The sequence below is a fragment of the Colossoma macropomum genome, unplaced genomic scaffold (assembly GCF_904425465.1).
Source record: "Colossoma macropomum unplaced genomic scaffold, Colossoma_macropomum, whole genome shotgun sequence".
NCBI lineage: Eukaryota > Metazoa > Chordata > Actinopteri > Characiformes > Serrasalmidae > Colossoma > Colossoma macropomum.
In genome coordinates, this window is record NW_023494790.1 from 2,174,649 (window position 1) to 2,189,339 (window position 14,691).

The following is a 14,691-nucleotide window of genomic DNA, read 5'->3' on the forward strand; positions in this document are numbered from 1 at the left end:
TTTGGAGTTTATCACACTTATCCAGTTAATACCTGAACTGTTAAAAAAAGATGGTTCTTCAAAGTGTTCTTTAGTAAAGACAATTGTTCTATATGGAACCATAAGCATTTTAAAAAAAAAAACAGCTGCATGCTTATAGGGTTCTTTTTCATCATGAAATGGTTCTTCAGATTGATGGAGAATGTGTTGTATATGGTTCTATATAGCACAAAAATGGTTCTTCTAGTGGTACAAGCTTGATTAGCAGAACCATTTTTGGTGCTATATAGAACCCTTTTCAAAAAGGTTCTGTGTAGAACCATATACCACCCATTCTCCATCAATCTGAGAACTATGTCACGATGCACAGAACTCTTAAAGCATGCAAACGGTTCAGATTCAGAACCATTGTCTTTACTAAAGGACCACTGAAGAACCATCTTTTTTGCAGAACTTAAAGAACTGCAAAAGCAAACGTTTACAGTGAATTGGATTTGCCATGACATGATAACATGGTGTTCTTGAGAGCCTTGAGGCTAAAACTTTAGCATTAGCTTGAAAACAGACAGCCTAGCTACTTATTGTACATTAAAAAAATGACGGTTCTTCAGGGTTCCTTAGTAAAGAAAATGGTTCTATATAGAACCATGGACACTGAGAGAACACCTCGCATGATTAACGTGTTCTTTGAATTATGAAAGTGTTCTTCTGATTGATGGAAAATGTGAATGAATGTGCTGTGGATGGTTCTATATAGAACCTTTTTGAAAAGGGTTCTACATAGCACCCAAAAGGGATCTTTTATTGTTACAAACTTGACACTGTAACAATAGAAGAACTCTTTTGGATGCTATATAGAACCTATATAGGTTCCTTACTAAAGAACCCTTGGAGAACCATCTTTTCCTAAATTCCTAAATACAAGCAACTTATATTTAGATCAGCCACAATAAAGAAGTTTAATTTTAGACCAGAAATCGTTTCTTAATATCGTTAATGTTGAATGATAAACGTTAGCAATATCCTATAGCTAAGGTTGGGTGTTGTTAAAAAAAATGCATATCAATAATAATATTGATACCTTGACATCTATAAAGATTCCTGAACAAGACTTTTTTTTTGATACCTTCTTTAAAATTACAAACTGAAAGTGGGTGTGGCTTATGAGTGTGAGCTGATAGAAGTGGGTATATTTATTGACCGCAGTGTATTGCAGACTAATAAAGAAGTGTTTAAACTCGTAACGCACAACAGAACATAACTTAGCCAATCAGCAGTCTCGATTTTGGAGGAATCATGTTAACTGGCTGATGCTGGTAAGACTGACTATTGAAATTTGGAACTGACTGACTGAATTTTTTGTAACCCAGTAGTACCAAAGCAAGGGTGGCCAATCCTGGTCCTGAAGATCTGCCACCCTGCACTGTAAAAAGTGGCTCGTCAGATCTGCTTAAAAAAATACTTCATGTGGTAACAAGAAACTAAACTAGTTTTATAAAGTTCCAGTTTTGAAATCTGATTGGCTGTAAAATCCGTTGTAAAATCCACGATATACCACAGCTATGACCGCCTCACAGTGACTGAACTCTGTATCCTTCTGCTGTTAATGGATTAATCTTTGACTCTAATGCTGATCGCACGGAGCATCGAGTGTACTGATGAAGTAAGAACCCGGTTCTGTTTAAACTGAGGGGCTGACAACTTATGTTCTTATCTAGAACTAGGCTGGTCAGCTAGCTAACAGGCTAAAAGAGCCAACAACCTAAACAACAACATCATTAATATCACAGACTTGAATTAAAGTATTTACGGTATGATTCACTGAAAAACGGCAATAAAGTCTAAAGAACGTCATATGAATGTCTTACACGCTTCAAATTTCAGTCAGAAGTCGCATCAAACTCAGGCTGAATCCCAAATGGCTCCGTACTCCCTAGCTAGCTAAATAGTGTGTATGTAACATTAAATTTAGAAATTCTAGCTTTTGCTAGAAAAAAATAGTCAACAAGTGCACTGCTTGTCGAGAATCAATGTGGATGAATCCCAAATGACCATTTTTAGCGGTATTTTGCATTGTTTGGGTGCAAGAGTCGGTTTTTAATTGCTACGTAGCTAGTGCACTATGTAGGGAGCAGGGAGCCGTTTGAGATTCAGCCCCAGTGTGAGAAAAGTGGCGTCGTCAGACTGATGACTCTCGGTGGTGATTTGGTGACCAAAAAGTACTTATAAACTGAACGTTTTGGCATTAAACAGTGCTGTGATATCATATGTTCACTGTTAAACGAGAAAAAAAATTGTGAGTTGAATAAAACTAGTTTAATAGCTTGTTACCAAATGAAGTAATATTTAAAGTAGATCTGATGAGTCTCTTTTTACAGTGTAGGATCTGAACTCTCCAGGTTGGTAAATCGTCAGGACCAGGATTGAGCACCCCTGTACTAAAGTAATTAGTCGGTTACTTAGTAACGTAAAAAAGCACAGCACTACTCATAAAACTACTATATGTCTGGCAGAATGTAATTTTAGATTGAACTAACAGATTACAGGCTGGTAGTAGAGCTGAGGCTGTGTTGAAATAATGGTATATCGTGCGGACCACCGGCATAAAACAGATTCCTTTCATCATGTTGTGCTAGGAAACTTTCTTCGTTCTGTTACTGTGACTTACTTTCGGCCTCGGGTCGAGTTATAACTCCCTCCGTATTTCTTCCGATTAAGGATGAGAGCAGCGATTTCTGGCACGTAGCGAGCAAACATGGCCTACATGCACGAGACAGAGAGAGAGAGGGGCATGCAGGCGGGATTCGCACAATACTTACTTTCTCCCATTTACCGCACTATAGGAACCACCATATTTCTTGCGGTTTCCTATTAATTCTATGATTTCAGGGACGTAGCTGGCAAACATGGCCTGAGGAGAGGACAGGAGACAGAGGAAGAGACTAAAAAACAGACAGACAATAGAAGTCTGCTAAGGCTTCTACGTTTCATAGAGGATACTTATAAAATATGAGGAGAAAAAAAAAGAAAGATTCAAGTAATGAAGATCAAACCGCTAGGCTTCTAATCGCTAAATTAGAGCACAGAGTGTCTGCAGCCATCTCATGAGGGGAAATGTTAGCACTGGTTTAGCGCAGAGTGGAGTATTTTGAAAATGCAAGAACGAAAAGCATTCGTTAAGTGTTCAAATCCCTCGCTTTTGAGGGATGTTGATTTTGAAGGGAAAGAGAGCCACAGATGATCGTCATTCTGTGTTTTAAGAGGGAAACTTTGTAAGTAATGCAGTGGAGGAATAAAACCTCAAGAGCCATGTTTAGTCCAACAAACGCTTACGCCAGGGTTGTGCGGATAGCATTGCCCGATGTGACATAGTCGTACATATACGACGTGCATTCAAAACAAACCCTAAAACTCCACAACTACCTACAGTCTTATAATGTTTAGGCTAATCTTGTTAGCAGTGCTCAGTTCATACACTGAACTTTTAAGGGACATTCCGGCCTTAAATTAGCATTTAATCTGTTTTTTTTGTCATGTTACACAGTATTGTGTAGCACATTATTACACACCTCAACCTCAATTTGACAGAATTCAAATTTTTATTTTGTAGCGTCGGCAGAAGAAGAAACACAGAGGTAGGCATGATCTGCTACAAGAAGTGCTCTTCATGGAACACACCAACAGAAAGGGGCATATGCAGAACACAGATCTCAAGGGGGTCACCCCTTATCACCTCAACAAGATCAGAGATGTTCTGACTAAAGCAGACCTGCAGAAACTCATCCACACCTTCATTTCTGGCTGGATTGATCACCCCCATTCTTAAATCTTTACACTGGCTACCAGTTTCAGAATAGACTTTAAGGAGCTGTTACTGCTCTATAAATGTCTGAATGGTGCAGGAGCAGCGTGTTTATCTGACCTGCTACAGCGATATGAGCCGAGCAGAACTCTCAGATCATTAGTAACTGGTCAGTCAGTCCTGCCGAAGGTGAAGACTAAACATGGAGAAGCAGCGTTTAGATACTATGCTGCTCTTAAATGGACCCAGTGGACAGAGCGCATTAGAAGAGCCCCGACACTGGACACTTTAAATCAGCCTGAAAACGGTCCTGTTAGAGCAGCTTTCAGCTCAGTTTAAACACTGTTAGCAATTCTAGCCCCCATTTCCTCTGTAGCGGCACTTTTTTAATCCAAATCTAACTTTTTTAACTTTCCTAATTTAGTTTCTAATTTGATTTTTACTTTAATGATTTTCTCTTTTGAATCTACTGTTTTAATCATGTTTTTAATATCTATTCTCTTTTTTTTTCCAACAACTCTGTATTTTCCTACTCTGTGTTTTCTCATTTGTAAAGCAGTTTGAATGTGTATGAAAGGTGCTCTATAAATAAACTTGCCTTGCCTCTAGCCACACACTTCACCCCGATGGGGAACCCCCTCGCACACAAAACCCCTACCATAACCCCACTTCCTGACACAAATTGACATAGTAACACATGCGCGTAACTTAAACTAACAACAACAAACATTAAACAACATAAACAAGTCCCTTTGTCTGAGGGCGTGCACTACCATGAGCCTTTGCATGACATTGTCTGCATAGCCCGGCCTCCAGAGTCTCAGACGCCGGAGCCAGTCAGCAGCAGAACGCTACAATATGACTTCCATGTTTTTGTTCATCAGTGTCCTCTCACTACAAACCCTGTGGTGTCAACCAATCAGGACTGCTAGCCTAGCCACTGAGCTATGGGCTAATAAATACCACTGAGCTATCAGTGTAATTCTTCTCAGTTGTCGACTAAAATCCTAAAGAAAACAGCAGTTCAATCCAGAAACCACGGACACCAGAAACTAGCTTTTTACCCTTTTAGCGAGAAAAGGAGCCAAACTGAGGTAAACAAAGCCTGGCTATCTTCAGCTTTTAGCTTCCTGTCGTTATCATCTAATGAGTCATTTCTGTTGCTGTCCATTCTACATCCAACCTCTTCACTGCAATGATATTGTGAAAACAGTTACTACAGTTACTACAGTTATACAGCTGCAATAAGACATTCAGCTTCCAAGCAGCAACGTTAGCTTCACATCTGCATTAGCCAGCTAGCAGAAAGCTAAACAAGAAACTCAGCATCAACAGCCTGCACCCAAAAATCCACCCCAAAGTAGCTGTAGCTTTTCAAAAGTTCCTCCCATCTTCAAGATGCATCATTTGAAGAGGGTTTTCCTCGTCTTTAAACTGGGTCTCACTCTAGAGACCACTATGAGGTGAGTAGGCATGTTTACCACAGACGTAGCGACGGCTGAATTTTTCATCTTGGCCGGAGTGTCCCTTTAAGATATATCGGTCAATTACAAATATACCCTTGTATCCAAGCTTCCATAAAAGTATATAAAATTTAACAAATAAATGTTTTTCATTTTCTACTTCTACAGTATTTTAAATATAAGAGACCTTGTCATCTATTTCACCACCTATGAGCATGATGTGCGGACCATGACCATCATGACTATGCTATGACTCATCAACCCTTGGTAAGTTTGTTGGAATTTGGGTGGGGAAAACTTGGGAGGGGTCGTCTAAAACCGCAGATTTAATTCTAAAACTAATAAATAAATCATTTAATAAATGCTGATGGTTCCACTTAGCATACACAATTAGAAATACAGTATTAAAATCTGTCAGTTCAAAAATGTTAATGATATACTGGGTGAGATATATTATATAATCGTTAACAATCATAACACACAATGCAAAAACACAGGCAAGCACTAGCCAGGGGTGTTTGGACTGGGGCTGGAGTCAAATGAAGGGGATCTGTGTCCAGCTCTGGTGTTCAAGGATACGATGGCTGGGGACATGAGAACCGCAGGGCTTTAGAGCGAGCTAGGAGAGAACAGTTACGGGACGTATTTTACCAATCCACCGAGGATGAAGAAGACCATGAAAAGGCGGCCGAGCGTCGTTTTAGCACAAACGTCTCCGTAGCCCACCGTGGACATGGTTACCATGAGTAAGTACACACATTCCCAGTAGGAAAGTGGCTGGGAATTTTGGAAGTTTTCCCAAGGATCCCCTGAGTTTTCCACCTGTAATACACATCAACAATATGAACAGCCTCGTTGACAAATTGATAATTAAGATAGTTAAGTTATGATACGTAAGTTGTGGCCACAACTAAGTAAGAGATAAGAACGAGATAATTAAGTTATGATAATTAATTTGTGGCCATAACTTAGTAAGAGATAAGAACAAGATAATTAAGTTATGATATGTAAGTTGTGGCCACAACTTAGTAAGAGATAAGAATGAGATAATTAAGTTATGATAATTAAGTTGTGGCCATAACTTAGTAAGAGATAAGAACAAGATAATTAAGTTATTATAATTAAGTTGTGCCCATGATTTAGTAGGAGATAAGAATGAGATAATTAAGTTGTGGCCATGATTTAGTAGGAGATAAGAGTGAGATAATTAAGTTGTGGCCATGGCTTAGTAAGAGATAAGAACAAGATAATTAATTTATTAAAAGTAAGTTGTTGCGATGACTAAGTTAGAGATAAGAACGAGATAATTAAGTTAGGATAATTAAGTTGTGGCCATAACTTAGTAAGAGACAAGAACAAGATAATTAAGTTATGATAATTAAGTTGTGGCCAAAACTTAGTAAGAGCTAAGAATGAGAAAATTAAGTTGTGGCAATGATTTAGTAGGAGATAAGAATGAGATAATTAAGTTGTGGCCGTGATTTAGTAGGAGATAAGAATGAGATAATCAAGCTGTGACCATGACTTAGCAAGACATAAAAACAACATAATTAAATTGTGGCAAAGATTTAGCAAGGGGTAAGAACAAGATAAGTAACCCGTCGCCACAACTTGGCAAGGTATAAGAAAGTTATCAAAACTTAATTAGCTCTAAGTTGTGGCCATGACTTAGTAAGGGGTGAGACTAAAATAAATAAGCTGCGGACACAACTTAGCAAGGCGTACGATTGAGATACTTAAGCTATGATAATTAAATAGTTAGAGATAATTAGGTTATGATTAATTTGTGGCCACAATTTACCAAGGTAAAAGGAAGGAATATTTAAGTCTTGATAAGCATTATGATCCTGTTCACACGCCTTAGAAAGTTATGGCTGGGGCGTCACCAGCGGGGCTTCATATGTTTATACGCAGAAGAGGGGATTTTTCATTATGATTTGAAATTTAGAAACAGCTACAATATTGTTTTGTAGAAAGAATAAAAAATTTTGTCAATTTTTGTCACTTTTTTACACTGAAGATTAATCTGTCAATACAGAATGTAGATCATGTGAAAACATAACAGCACATAATTAATTATGTAATTAGATAATTCCATTTAAAGGTGACAGAAAAATGACAGCAGTACCTCTAGACCTGAGTGTTATCTGAACTACGCTTAAACCGGTATTTCTCAAATCACAGTGTGAAAGTTAATGAACACATATACGTACTTTTATAATGAACTTACCAAGTGTATGAAGCCTGCGGCAGTTAGCCATGTGCTTATGAAGATTGAGCACAAGTTCACCAGCTTTATTGAATTGCTGCAGAAAACAAAATTCATCACACAAAATGTGGAGAGATTAATTTACTGCAATATTCAAACATCTTTTGTGTCCTAGTACATGAGTTCACTGAGATGATTGATTGATGATTGCATAATAAACCACTAAGCAATTATACACGCTTTCCGGCCACTTTGTCAGAAACAGCAGTCCAGAAACTGACCAGTGATGAATGGGGGCTAAAGTCAGTTACTGTACACGTATATAGTGGACCTGTAAGGTAGATGTTTCTAATAAAGTGGTCAGTGAGTGGAAACGGAAGGTAGGTGTTTCTAATAAAGTGGCCAGTGAGTAGATGCAGAAGGTAGGTGTTTCTAATAAAATGGGCAGTGAGTGGAAGCACAGGGTAGGTGTTTCTAATAAAGTGGCCAGTGAGTGGACGCAGAAGGTAGGTGTTTCTAATAAAGTGGTCAGTGAGTGGAAACGGAAGGTAGGTGTTTCTAATAAAGTGGCCAGTTAGTGGACGCAGAAGGTAGGTGTTTCTAATAAAGTGGCCAGTAAGTGGAAGCAGAAGGTAGGTGTTTCTAATAAAATGGGCAGTGAGTGGAAGCACAAGGTAGGTGTTTCTAATAAAGTGGCCAGTGAGTGGGCGCACAAGGTAGGTGTTTCTAATAAAGTGGCCAGTCAATGGAAGCACAAGGTAGGTGTTTCTAATAAAGTGGCCAGTGAGTGGACGCAGAAGGTAGGTGTTTCTAATAAAGTGGCCAGTTAGTGGACGCAGAAGGTAGGTGTTTCTAATAAAGTGGCCAGTTAGTGGACGCAGAAGGACGGTGTTTCTAATAAAATGGGCATAGAAGCTCTGCCAGACTGTTTTTATTGAGGAAGCCTCACTGCAGAACAGAAAAACACTATTTTGTGCTGGTAGCATCTAATTGTGAGGCCTCATGTTGCTTTCTACCGTCCACTCACTGACCCCCTGTGCCCCCAGCAGAGTGCATTGTCAGGAGATTACAGAGAAACATTCAGCTGAGCTGTAAGCCCTTCCTGACATCTGTGCCGCAGCTTTAATTCCAAGCCCTTGGGACTCTAACAGAGTTCTGTCCATTATGGTCAAATTAAAAAATGGGAGTGGACGTCTATAAAGACTAAAATCATGTTATCTAAGTGGAGCCAGGGCTTATTTAACATTAATACATCTTTTATACTGAATGAAACAGATAAGGTGATCCCAGTGTCCAGCGTTACTGTAAGATTACTGATGATATGTAAACTATAATTAAGTGAAAATAAACCAGTTCCTCAAATAAAAGCCCAATAAACACTTAATATAAATAAATGTACAGTATAAAGTAATATGAATGAATACGGCTTGTCATGTTCACGTATTGTGAAAAAGAGCTGGCACCTCAATGAAGAATAATGAATCAAAACGTGTGGAGTTAAAAAGTGTAAAGCAGACTTACCTTGTCTTTAAGATATTTAAAAACTGCAATATTTCTGAGAACTGTATCAATCTTAAGGCTCTCAAAAACCTCAGCCCTGCAAAACAAACACAAACAGAGGAAAAGCACGCTCAGTCAGACAGCAGCAAACACAACTTCCAACACTGAAGTCATGAGAACGCTCATTCGCTCCGTACCTTTAAACCCCTCGTCCATGGTTAACAACGATGACGACTTCATTTACTCTCATAAACAATAAAAAACTCCCAAATGAAACAATTCACGAAGCCCCGACACACAGAAAACGATACTAAAATACAAAACACATCAGACTGCCTATAACAGAAGCCTGGAATATCTGCTGAATGATTTTTCATTGCGAGAGTGACGGAGCAGGACGGGATGAAAAACCTGGATTAAACAAAAACAGGTGGTACGCTGTCAAACGGGTAAATACCCATGACGTAAAATCCCAAAAGTCCTGCTTTTTTCAGGAGTCTACATCAGAAAGGACCTTTCAGTGTAATTCAAGGACAAAAGGACCCGAATTTGAACTACCGAACATTTTCACAGCAGGAAAACGGGACTTTCAGTCAGGCATATACGGTCGGTAAGAGCAGTAACTTAAGCACTGCCTAATAAAAAATACAATGGAAAAAAAACCCACACATTTTTCATACTCATATCTGGAAATGTTCCTTCTCTATAGTGCCTAAAGTTTTCTCAAAACAGCGCACCCTACTGTTAAAAAACAACAACTGCATAAACACACTGGAGTCCTCTTAAATCCTGGATATGAATACAGTCAGTTTTGTAATTCATTTCTAGACTTTGACTGGACAGTCGACACCTTGTCCCAGGGGTTTTGTCTTGGGGGACAATATTTTTATGGTGAAAAAGACAAAATAATATACAATATATACATATATATATATATATGTATGTATGTATGTATGTATGTATGTAAAACCCTATTTCCAAAAAAGTTGGGACGCCCTGCAGAATGTAAATAAAAAAAGGATGCAATATGCAAATCAAGTAAATCATATTTTTTTAAAAGAAAATACTACAAAGACAACATATCAAATGTCGAAACTGAGAAATTTTATTGTTTTTTAAAAAAATATGCCTCTTTTTGTGTATATGAATATATATATATAGATAGATATATGTGTGTATGTATATATATATATATATATATATATATATATATATACACACATTACTTATGTAAATACACACATATACATGAGGGCCCATATCCCTACATCCGATTTCCTGTATATGTAAATATACATTCAGTCATAATTCATCTCTATAATCTCGATATGGCTGTTTTCCAAACTCTCTTCATCCCTCACAATTAAACAGCCTGCTGTGCCTTTAAGATCGATATATATATAAATGAATAAAACATTCCTTGCTTCCATATATTGACTGTAGACCGAGGAGTCAATGGTAAAATATGAAACTTTATTAATGTGAACACACTGCACTCCTGTGTAAAATACAAGAGCCACGCCCAAAATGGCCAAACAACAAGCTTTTAATGGTCTTAACAACAAATCATTAGACAGTAAATTAGCAAGAATTAAGACTATCGTCTCTGACTTTACATCTACAAGGTGGACCAACACGGTAGGAGTGTGTAATAGAGTGGACAGTGAGTGGACACAGTGTTTGAAACCTCCAGCAGCACTGCTGTGTCTGATCCACTCAGACCAGCACAACACACACTAACACACCACCACCACGTCAGTGTCACTGCAGTGCTGAGAATGATCCACCACCCAAATAGTACCTGCTCTGTGAGGGTCCATGGGGGTCCTGACCACTGAAGAACAGGGTAACAAAGTATCAGAGAAACTACAGTCTGTAACTGTAGAACTACAGAGTGAAACTATATGGTCAGTTGAGCTGATAAAATAGACAGTGAGTGTAGAAACAAGGAGGTGTTCCTAATAAAGTGCTATGATACAGATGCACAGTCCTGTTATATTATGTTTATAATTACTTAATCAGAATTATGATACATGTATGTATACATGTTCACCAGCTCTGTAATGCAGTTGTCTGTATCTTGTATATCTGCATAGTAATAATGTTCAGTGCACATCAGCCTCTCTGCATCAGACATTTGAGCACATCTGTACAACTTTAGTACATCTGTATATTAATACATCCTTTAATCTTCACTTCATCTGCACATCTGGTATATTTTTGCACTGTCTGAGAACGTGTACATCAGAACCTTACATACATATTCTAGGGTTTTATACACTCTTACTCTTTTATTTGTCATTTTCTAGGGTTTTATACACTCTTGCGCTCTTTTATTTGTCATTTTTCTGGAGTTTTATACACTCACACTCTTTTATTTGTCATTTTTCTGGGGTTTTATACACTCTTACGCTCTTTTATTTGTCATTTTTCTGGGGTTTTATACACTCACACTCTTTTATTTGTCATTTTTCTGGGGTTTTATACACTCTTACGCTCTTTTATTTGTCATTTTTCTGGGGTTTTATACACTCACGCTGTTTTATTTGTCATTTTCTAGGGTTTTATACACTCTTACGCTCCTTTATTTGTCATTTTCTAGGGTTTTATACACTCTTACGCTCTTTTATTTGTCATTTTTCTGGGGTTTTATACACTCACACTCTTTTATTTGTCATTTTCTAGGGTTTTATACACTCTTACGCTTCTTTATTTGTCATTTTCTAGGGTTTTATACACTCTTACGCTTCTTTATTTGTCATTTTCTAGGGTTTTATACACTCTTACGCTCCTTTATTTGTCATTTTTCTGGGGTTTTATACACTCTTACGCTCCTTTATTTGTCATTTTTCTGGGGTTTTATACACTCTTACGCTCTTTTATTTGTCATTTTTCTGGGGTTTTATACACTCACGCTCTTTTATTTGTCATTTTCTAGGGTTTTATACACTCTTACGCTCTTTTATTTGTCATTTTTCTGGGGTTTTATACACTCACGCTCTTTTATTTGTCATTTTCTAGGGTTTTATACACTCTTACGCTCTTTTATTTGTCATTTTTCTGGGGTTTTATACACTCACGCTCTTTTATTTGTCATTTTCTAGGGTTTTATACACCCTTACGCTCTTTTATTTGTCATTTTTCTGGGGTTTTATACACTCACGCTCTTTTATTTGTCATTTTCTAGGGTTTTATACACTCTTACGCTCTTTTATTTGTCATTTTTCTGGGGTTTTATACACTCACGCTCTTTTATTTGTCATTTTTCTGGGGTTTTATACACTCACGCTCTTTGTCATTTTCTAGGGTTTTATACACTCTTACGCTCCTTTATTTGTCATTTTTCTGGGGTTTTATACACTCACGCTCTTTTATTTGTCATTTTCTAGGGTTTTATACACTCTTACGCTCTTTTATTTGTCATTTTTCTAGGGTTTTATACACTCACGCTCTTTTATTTGTCATTTTCTAGGGTTTTATACACTCTTACGCTCTTTTATTTGTCATTTTTCTGGGGTTTTATACACTCACGCTCTTTTATTTGTCATTTTCTAGGGTTTTATACACTCTTACGCTCCTTTTATTTGTCATTTTTCTGGGGTTTTATACACTCACGCTCTTTTATTTGTCATTTTCTAGGGTTTTATACACTCTTACGCTCTTTTATTTGTCATTTTTCTGGGGTTTTATACACTCACGCTGTTTTATTTGTCATTTTCTAGGGTTTTATACACTCTTATGCTCCTTTATTTGTCATTTTTCTAGGGTTTTATACACTCACGCTGTTTTATTTGTCATTTTCTAGGGTTTTATACACTCTTACGCTCTTTTATTTGTCATTTTTCTGGGGTTTTATACACTCACGCTCTTTTATTTGTCATTTTCTAGGGTTTTATACACTCTTACGCTCCTTTATTTGTCATTTTTCTGGGGTTTTATACACTCACGCTCTTTTATTTATCATTTTCTAGGGTTTTATACACTCTTATGCTCCTTTATTTGTCATTTTTCTGGGGTTTTATACACTCACGCTCTTTTATTTGTCATTTTCTAGGGTTTTATACACTCTTACGCTCCTTTATTTGTCATTTTTCTGGGGTTTTATACACTCACGCTGTTTTATTTGTCATTTTCTAGGGTTTTATACACTCTTACGCTCTTTTATTTGTCATTTTTCTAGGGTTTTATACACTCATGCTGTTTTATTTGTCATTTTCTAGGGTTTTATACACTCTTATGCTCTTTTATTTGTCATTTTTCTGGGGTTTTATACACTCACGCTCTTTTATTTGTCATTTTCTAGGGTTTTATACACTCTTACGCTCCTTTATTTGTCATTTTTCTGGGGTTTTATACACTCACGCTCTTTTATTTATCATTTTCTAGGGTTTTATACACTCTTACGCTCCTTTATTTGTCATTTTTCTAGGGTTTTATACACTCACACTCCTTTATTTGTCATTTTTCTAGGGTTTTATACACTCTTACGCTCTTTTATTTGTTATTTCTCTGTTTAAATATTTACTAATACTGTCTAGGTGGTATAAAATTCCCATGTGGCGTTAATAAAAATGTTAGCTCATCTTAAACATCAACATCAGGATAATAAATTAAGTGAAATTAACTGATATGCACAGTTAGCATTTCCTGCTAGGTCGTAAATAGTTTCTAATGAGCACCTACAAATCCTGAAACAGAGGCGTCGACTCCAGGGCAGGCTCCACCTGTCATGTGCTGTAATTTAGCAAGGGGGCGCAACAACATCACCTACACATTTATATGACCAGACAACGCTGATATCGGTCAAGAAAGTCAATAAGCTATGCTAAGTTGGTGGATAAGCAATGAGAATGTATTTGTTGCTCTGAATGACAGCTGAGTTTGAGCTACTGACGCTGCTTCAATGTTCACCCAAATTCAGAAGCAAATGATGAAGCTGAGAAAAGCAAATACTGGAGCAGACAGAGGAAATCACATACAAAACATTTTACATTATTATTATTATTATTATTATTATACTATAGTAAATATTTTCAAAAAGACTGCCACGAGTGATACAGCGGAGGCCATACATGCCAGATATGCCATGTCAGATGTCAGTCACTAAACAAAAGGGCACGTCAGTCAGAACAACACTGCTGTTTTACGCACAATACTAAATATCAATCTTTTTTTTTTTACACAGCTACTCAAAATAATAAATGTTTTATATAGTTACTCAAAACAGTAAATATCATCAATGTTTTAAATAGCTAAATATCAATGGATAAATATCATCAAGGTTGTATATATCAACTCAAAATACTAAATATCATCATAATTGTTGTACATAGCTACTCAAAATACTAACTATTAATATCAGTATTTTATATAGATACTCAAAATACTAAATATAATGATCAATATTTTATTCAGCCACTCAAAATACTAAATATTACGATGAATGTTGTATATAGCTACTCAGAATACTAAATATCATTAGCAATATTTTATGCTCAAAATAATAAATCATGAAATTTGTATATAGCTGCTCAAAATACTAAATATTACTATCAATATTTTATACATCAACTCAAAATACTAAATATCATTATTCATATTTTATACAGCTACTTTATAATTTTTTCTACAGCTACTCAAAATATTAAATATCATCATGAATGTATACAGTTACTCAAAATACTAAATATTAATATTTAAGTTGCATATAGCTACTCAACATATTCAAGATTAATATC

The 14,691-nt window shown here is 36.7% G+C and overlaps 1 protein-coding gene across 1 annotated transcript in view; it reads right to left on the reverse strand.

Annotated features, from left to right (window-relative positions):
- LOC118809003 (calcium-activated potassium channel subunit alpha-1-like) overlaps positions 1-14,691 on the reverse strand; it is a 189,437-nt gene that overhangs the window by 51,144 nt on the left and 123,602 nt on the right. The window contains 4 exon segments of the mRNA XM_036571914.1: positions 2,799-2,890; positions 5,896-6,066; positions 7,475-7,550; positions 8,975-9,050. Coding sequence (XP_036427807.1) covers positions 2,799-2,890; positions 5,896-6,066; positions 7,475-7,550; positions 8,975-9,050 — 415 coding nt within the window.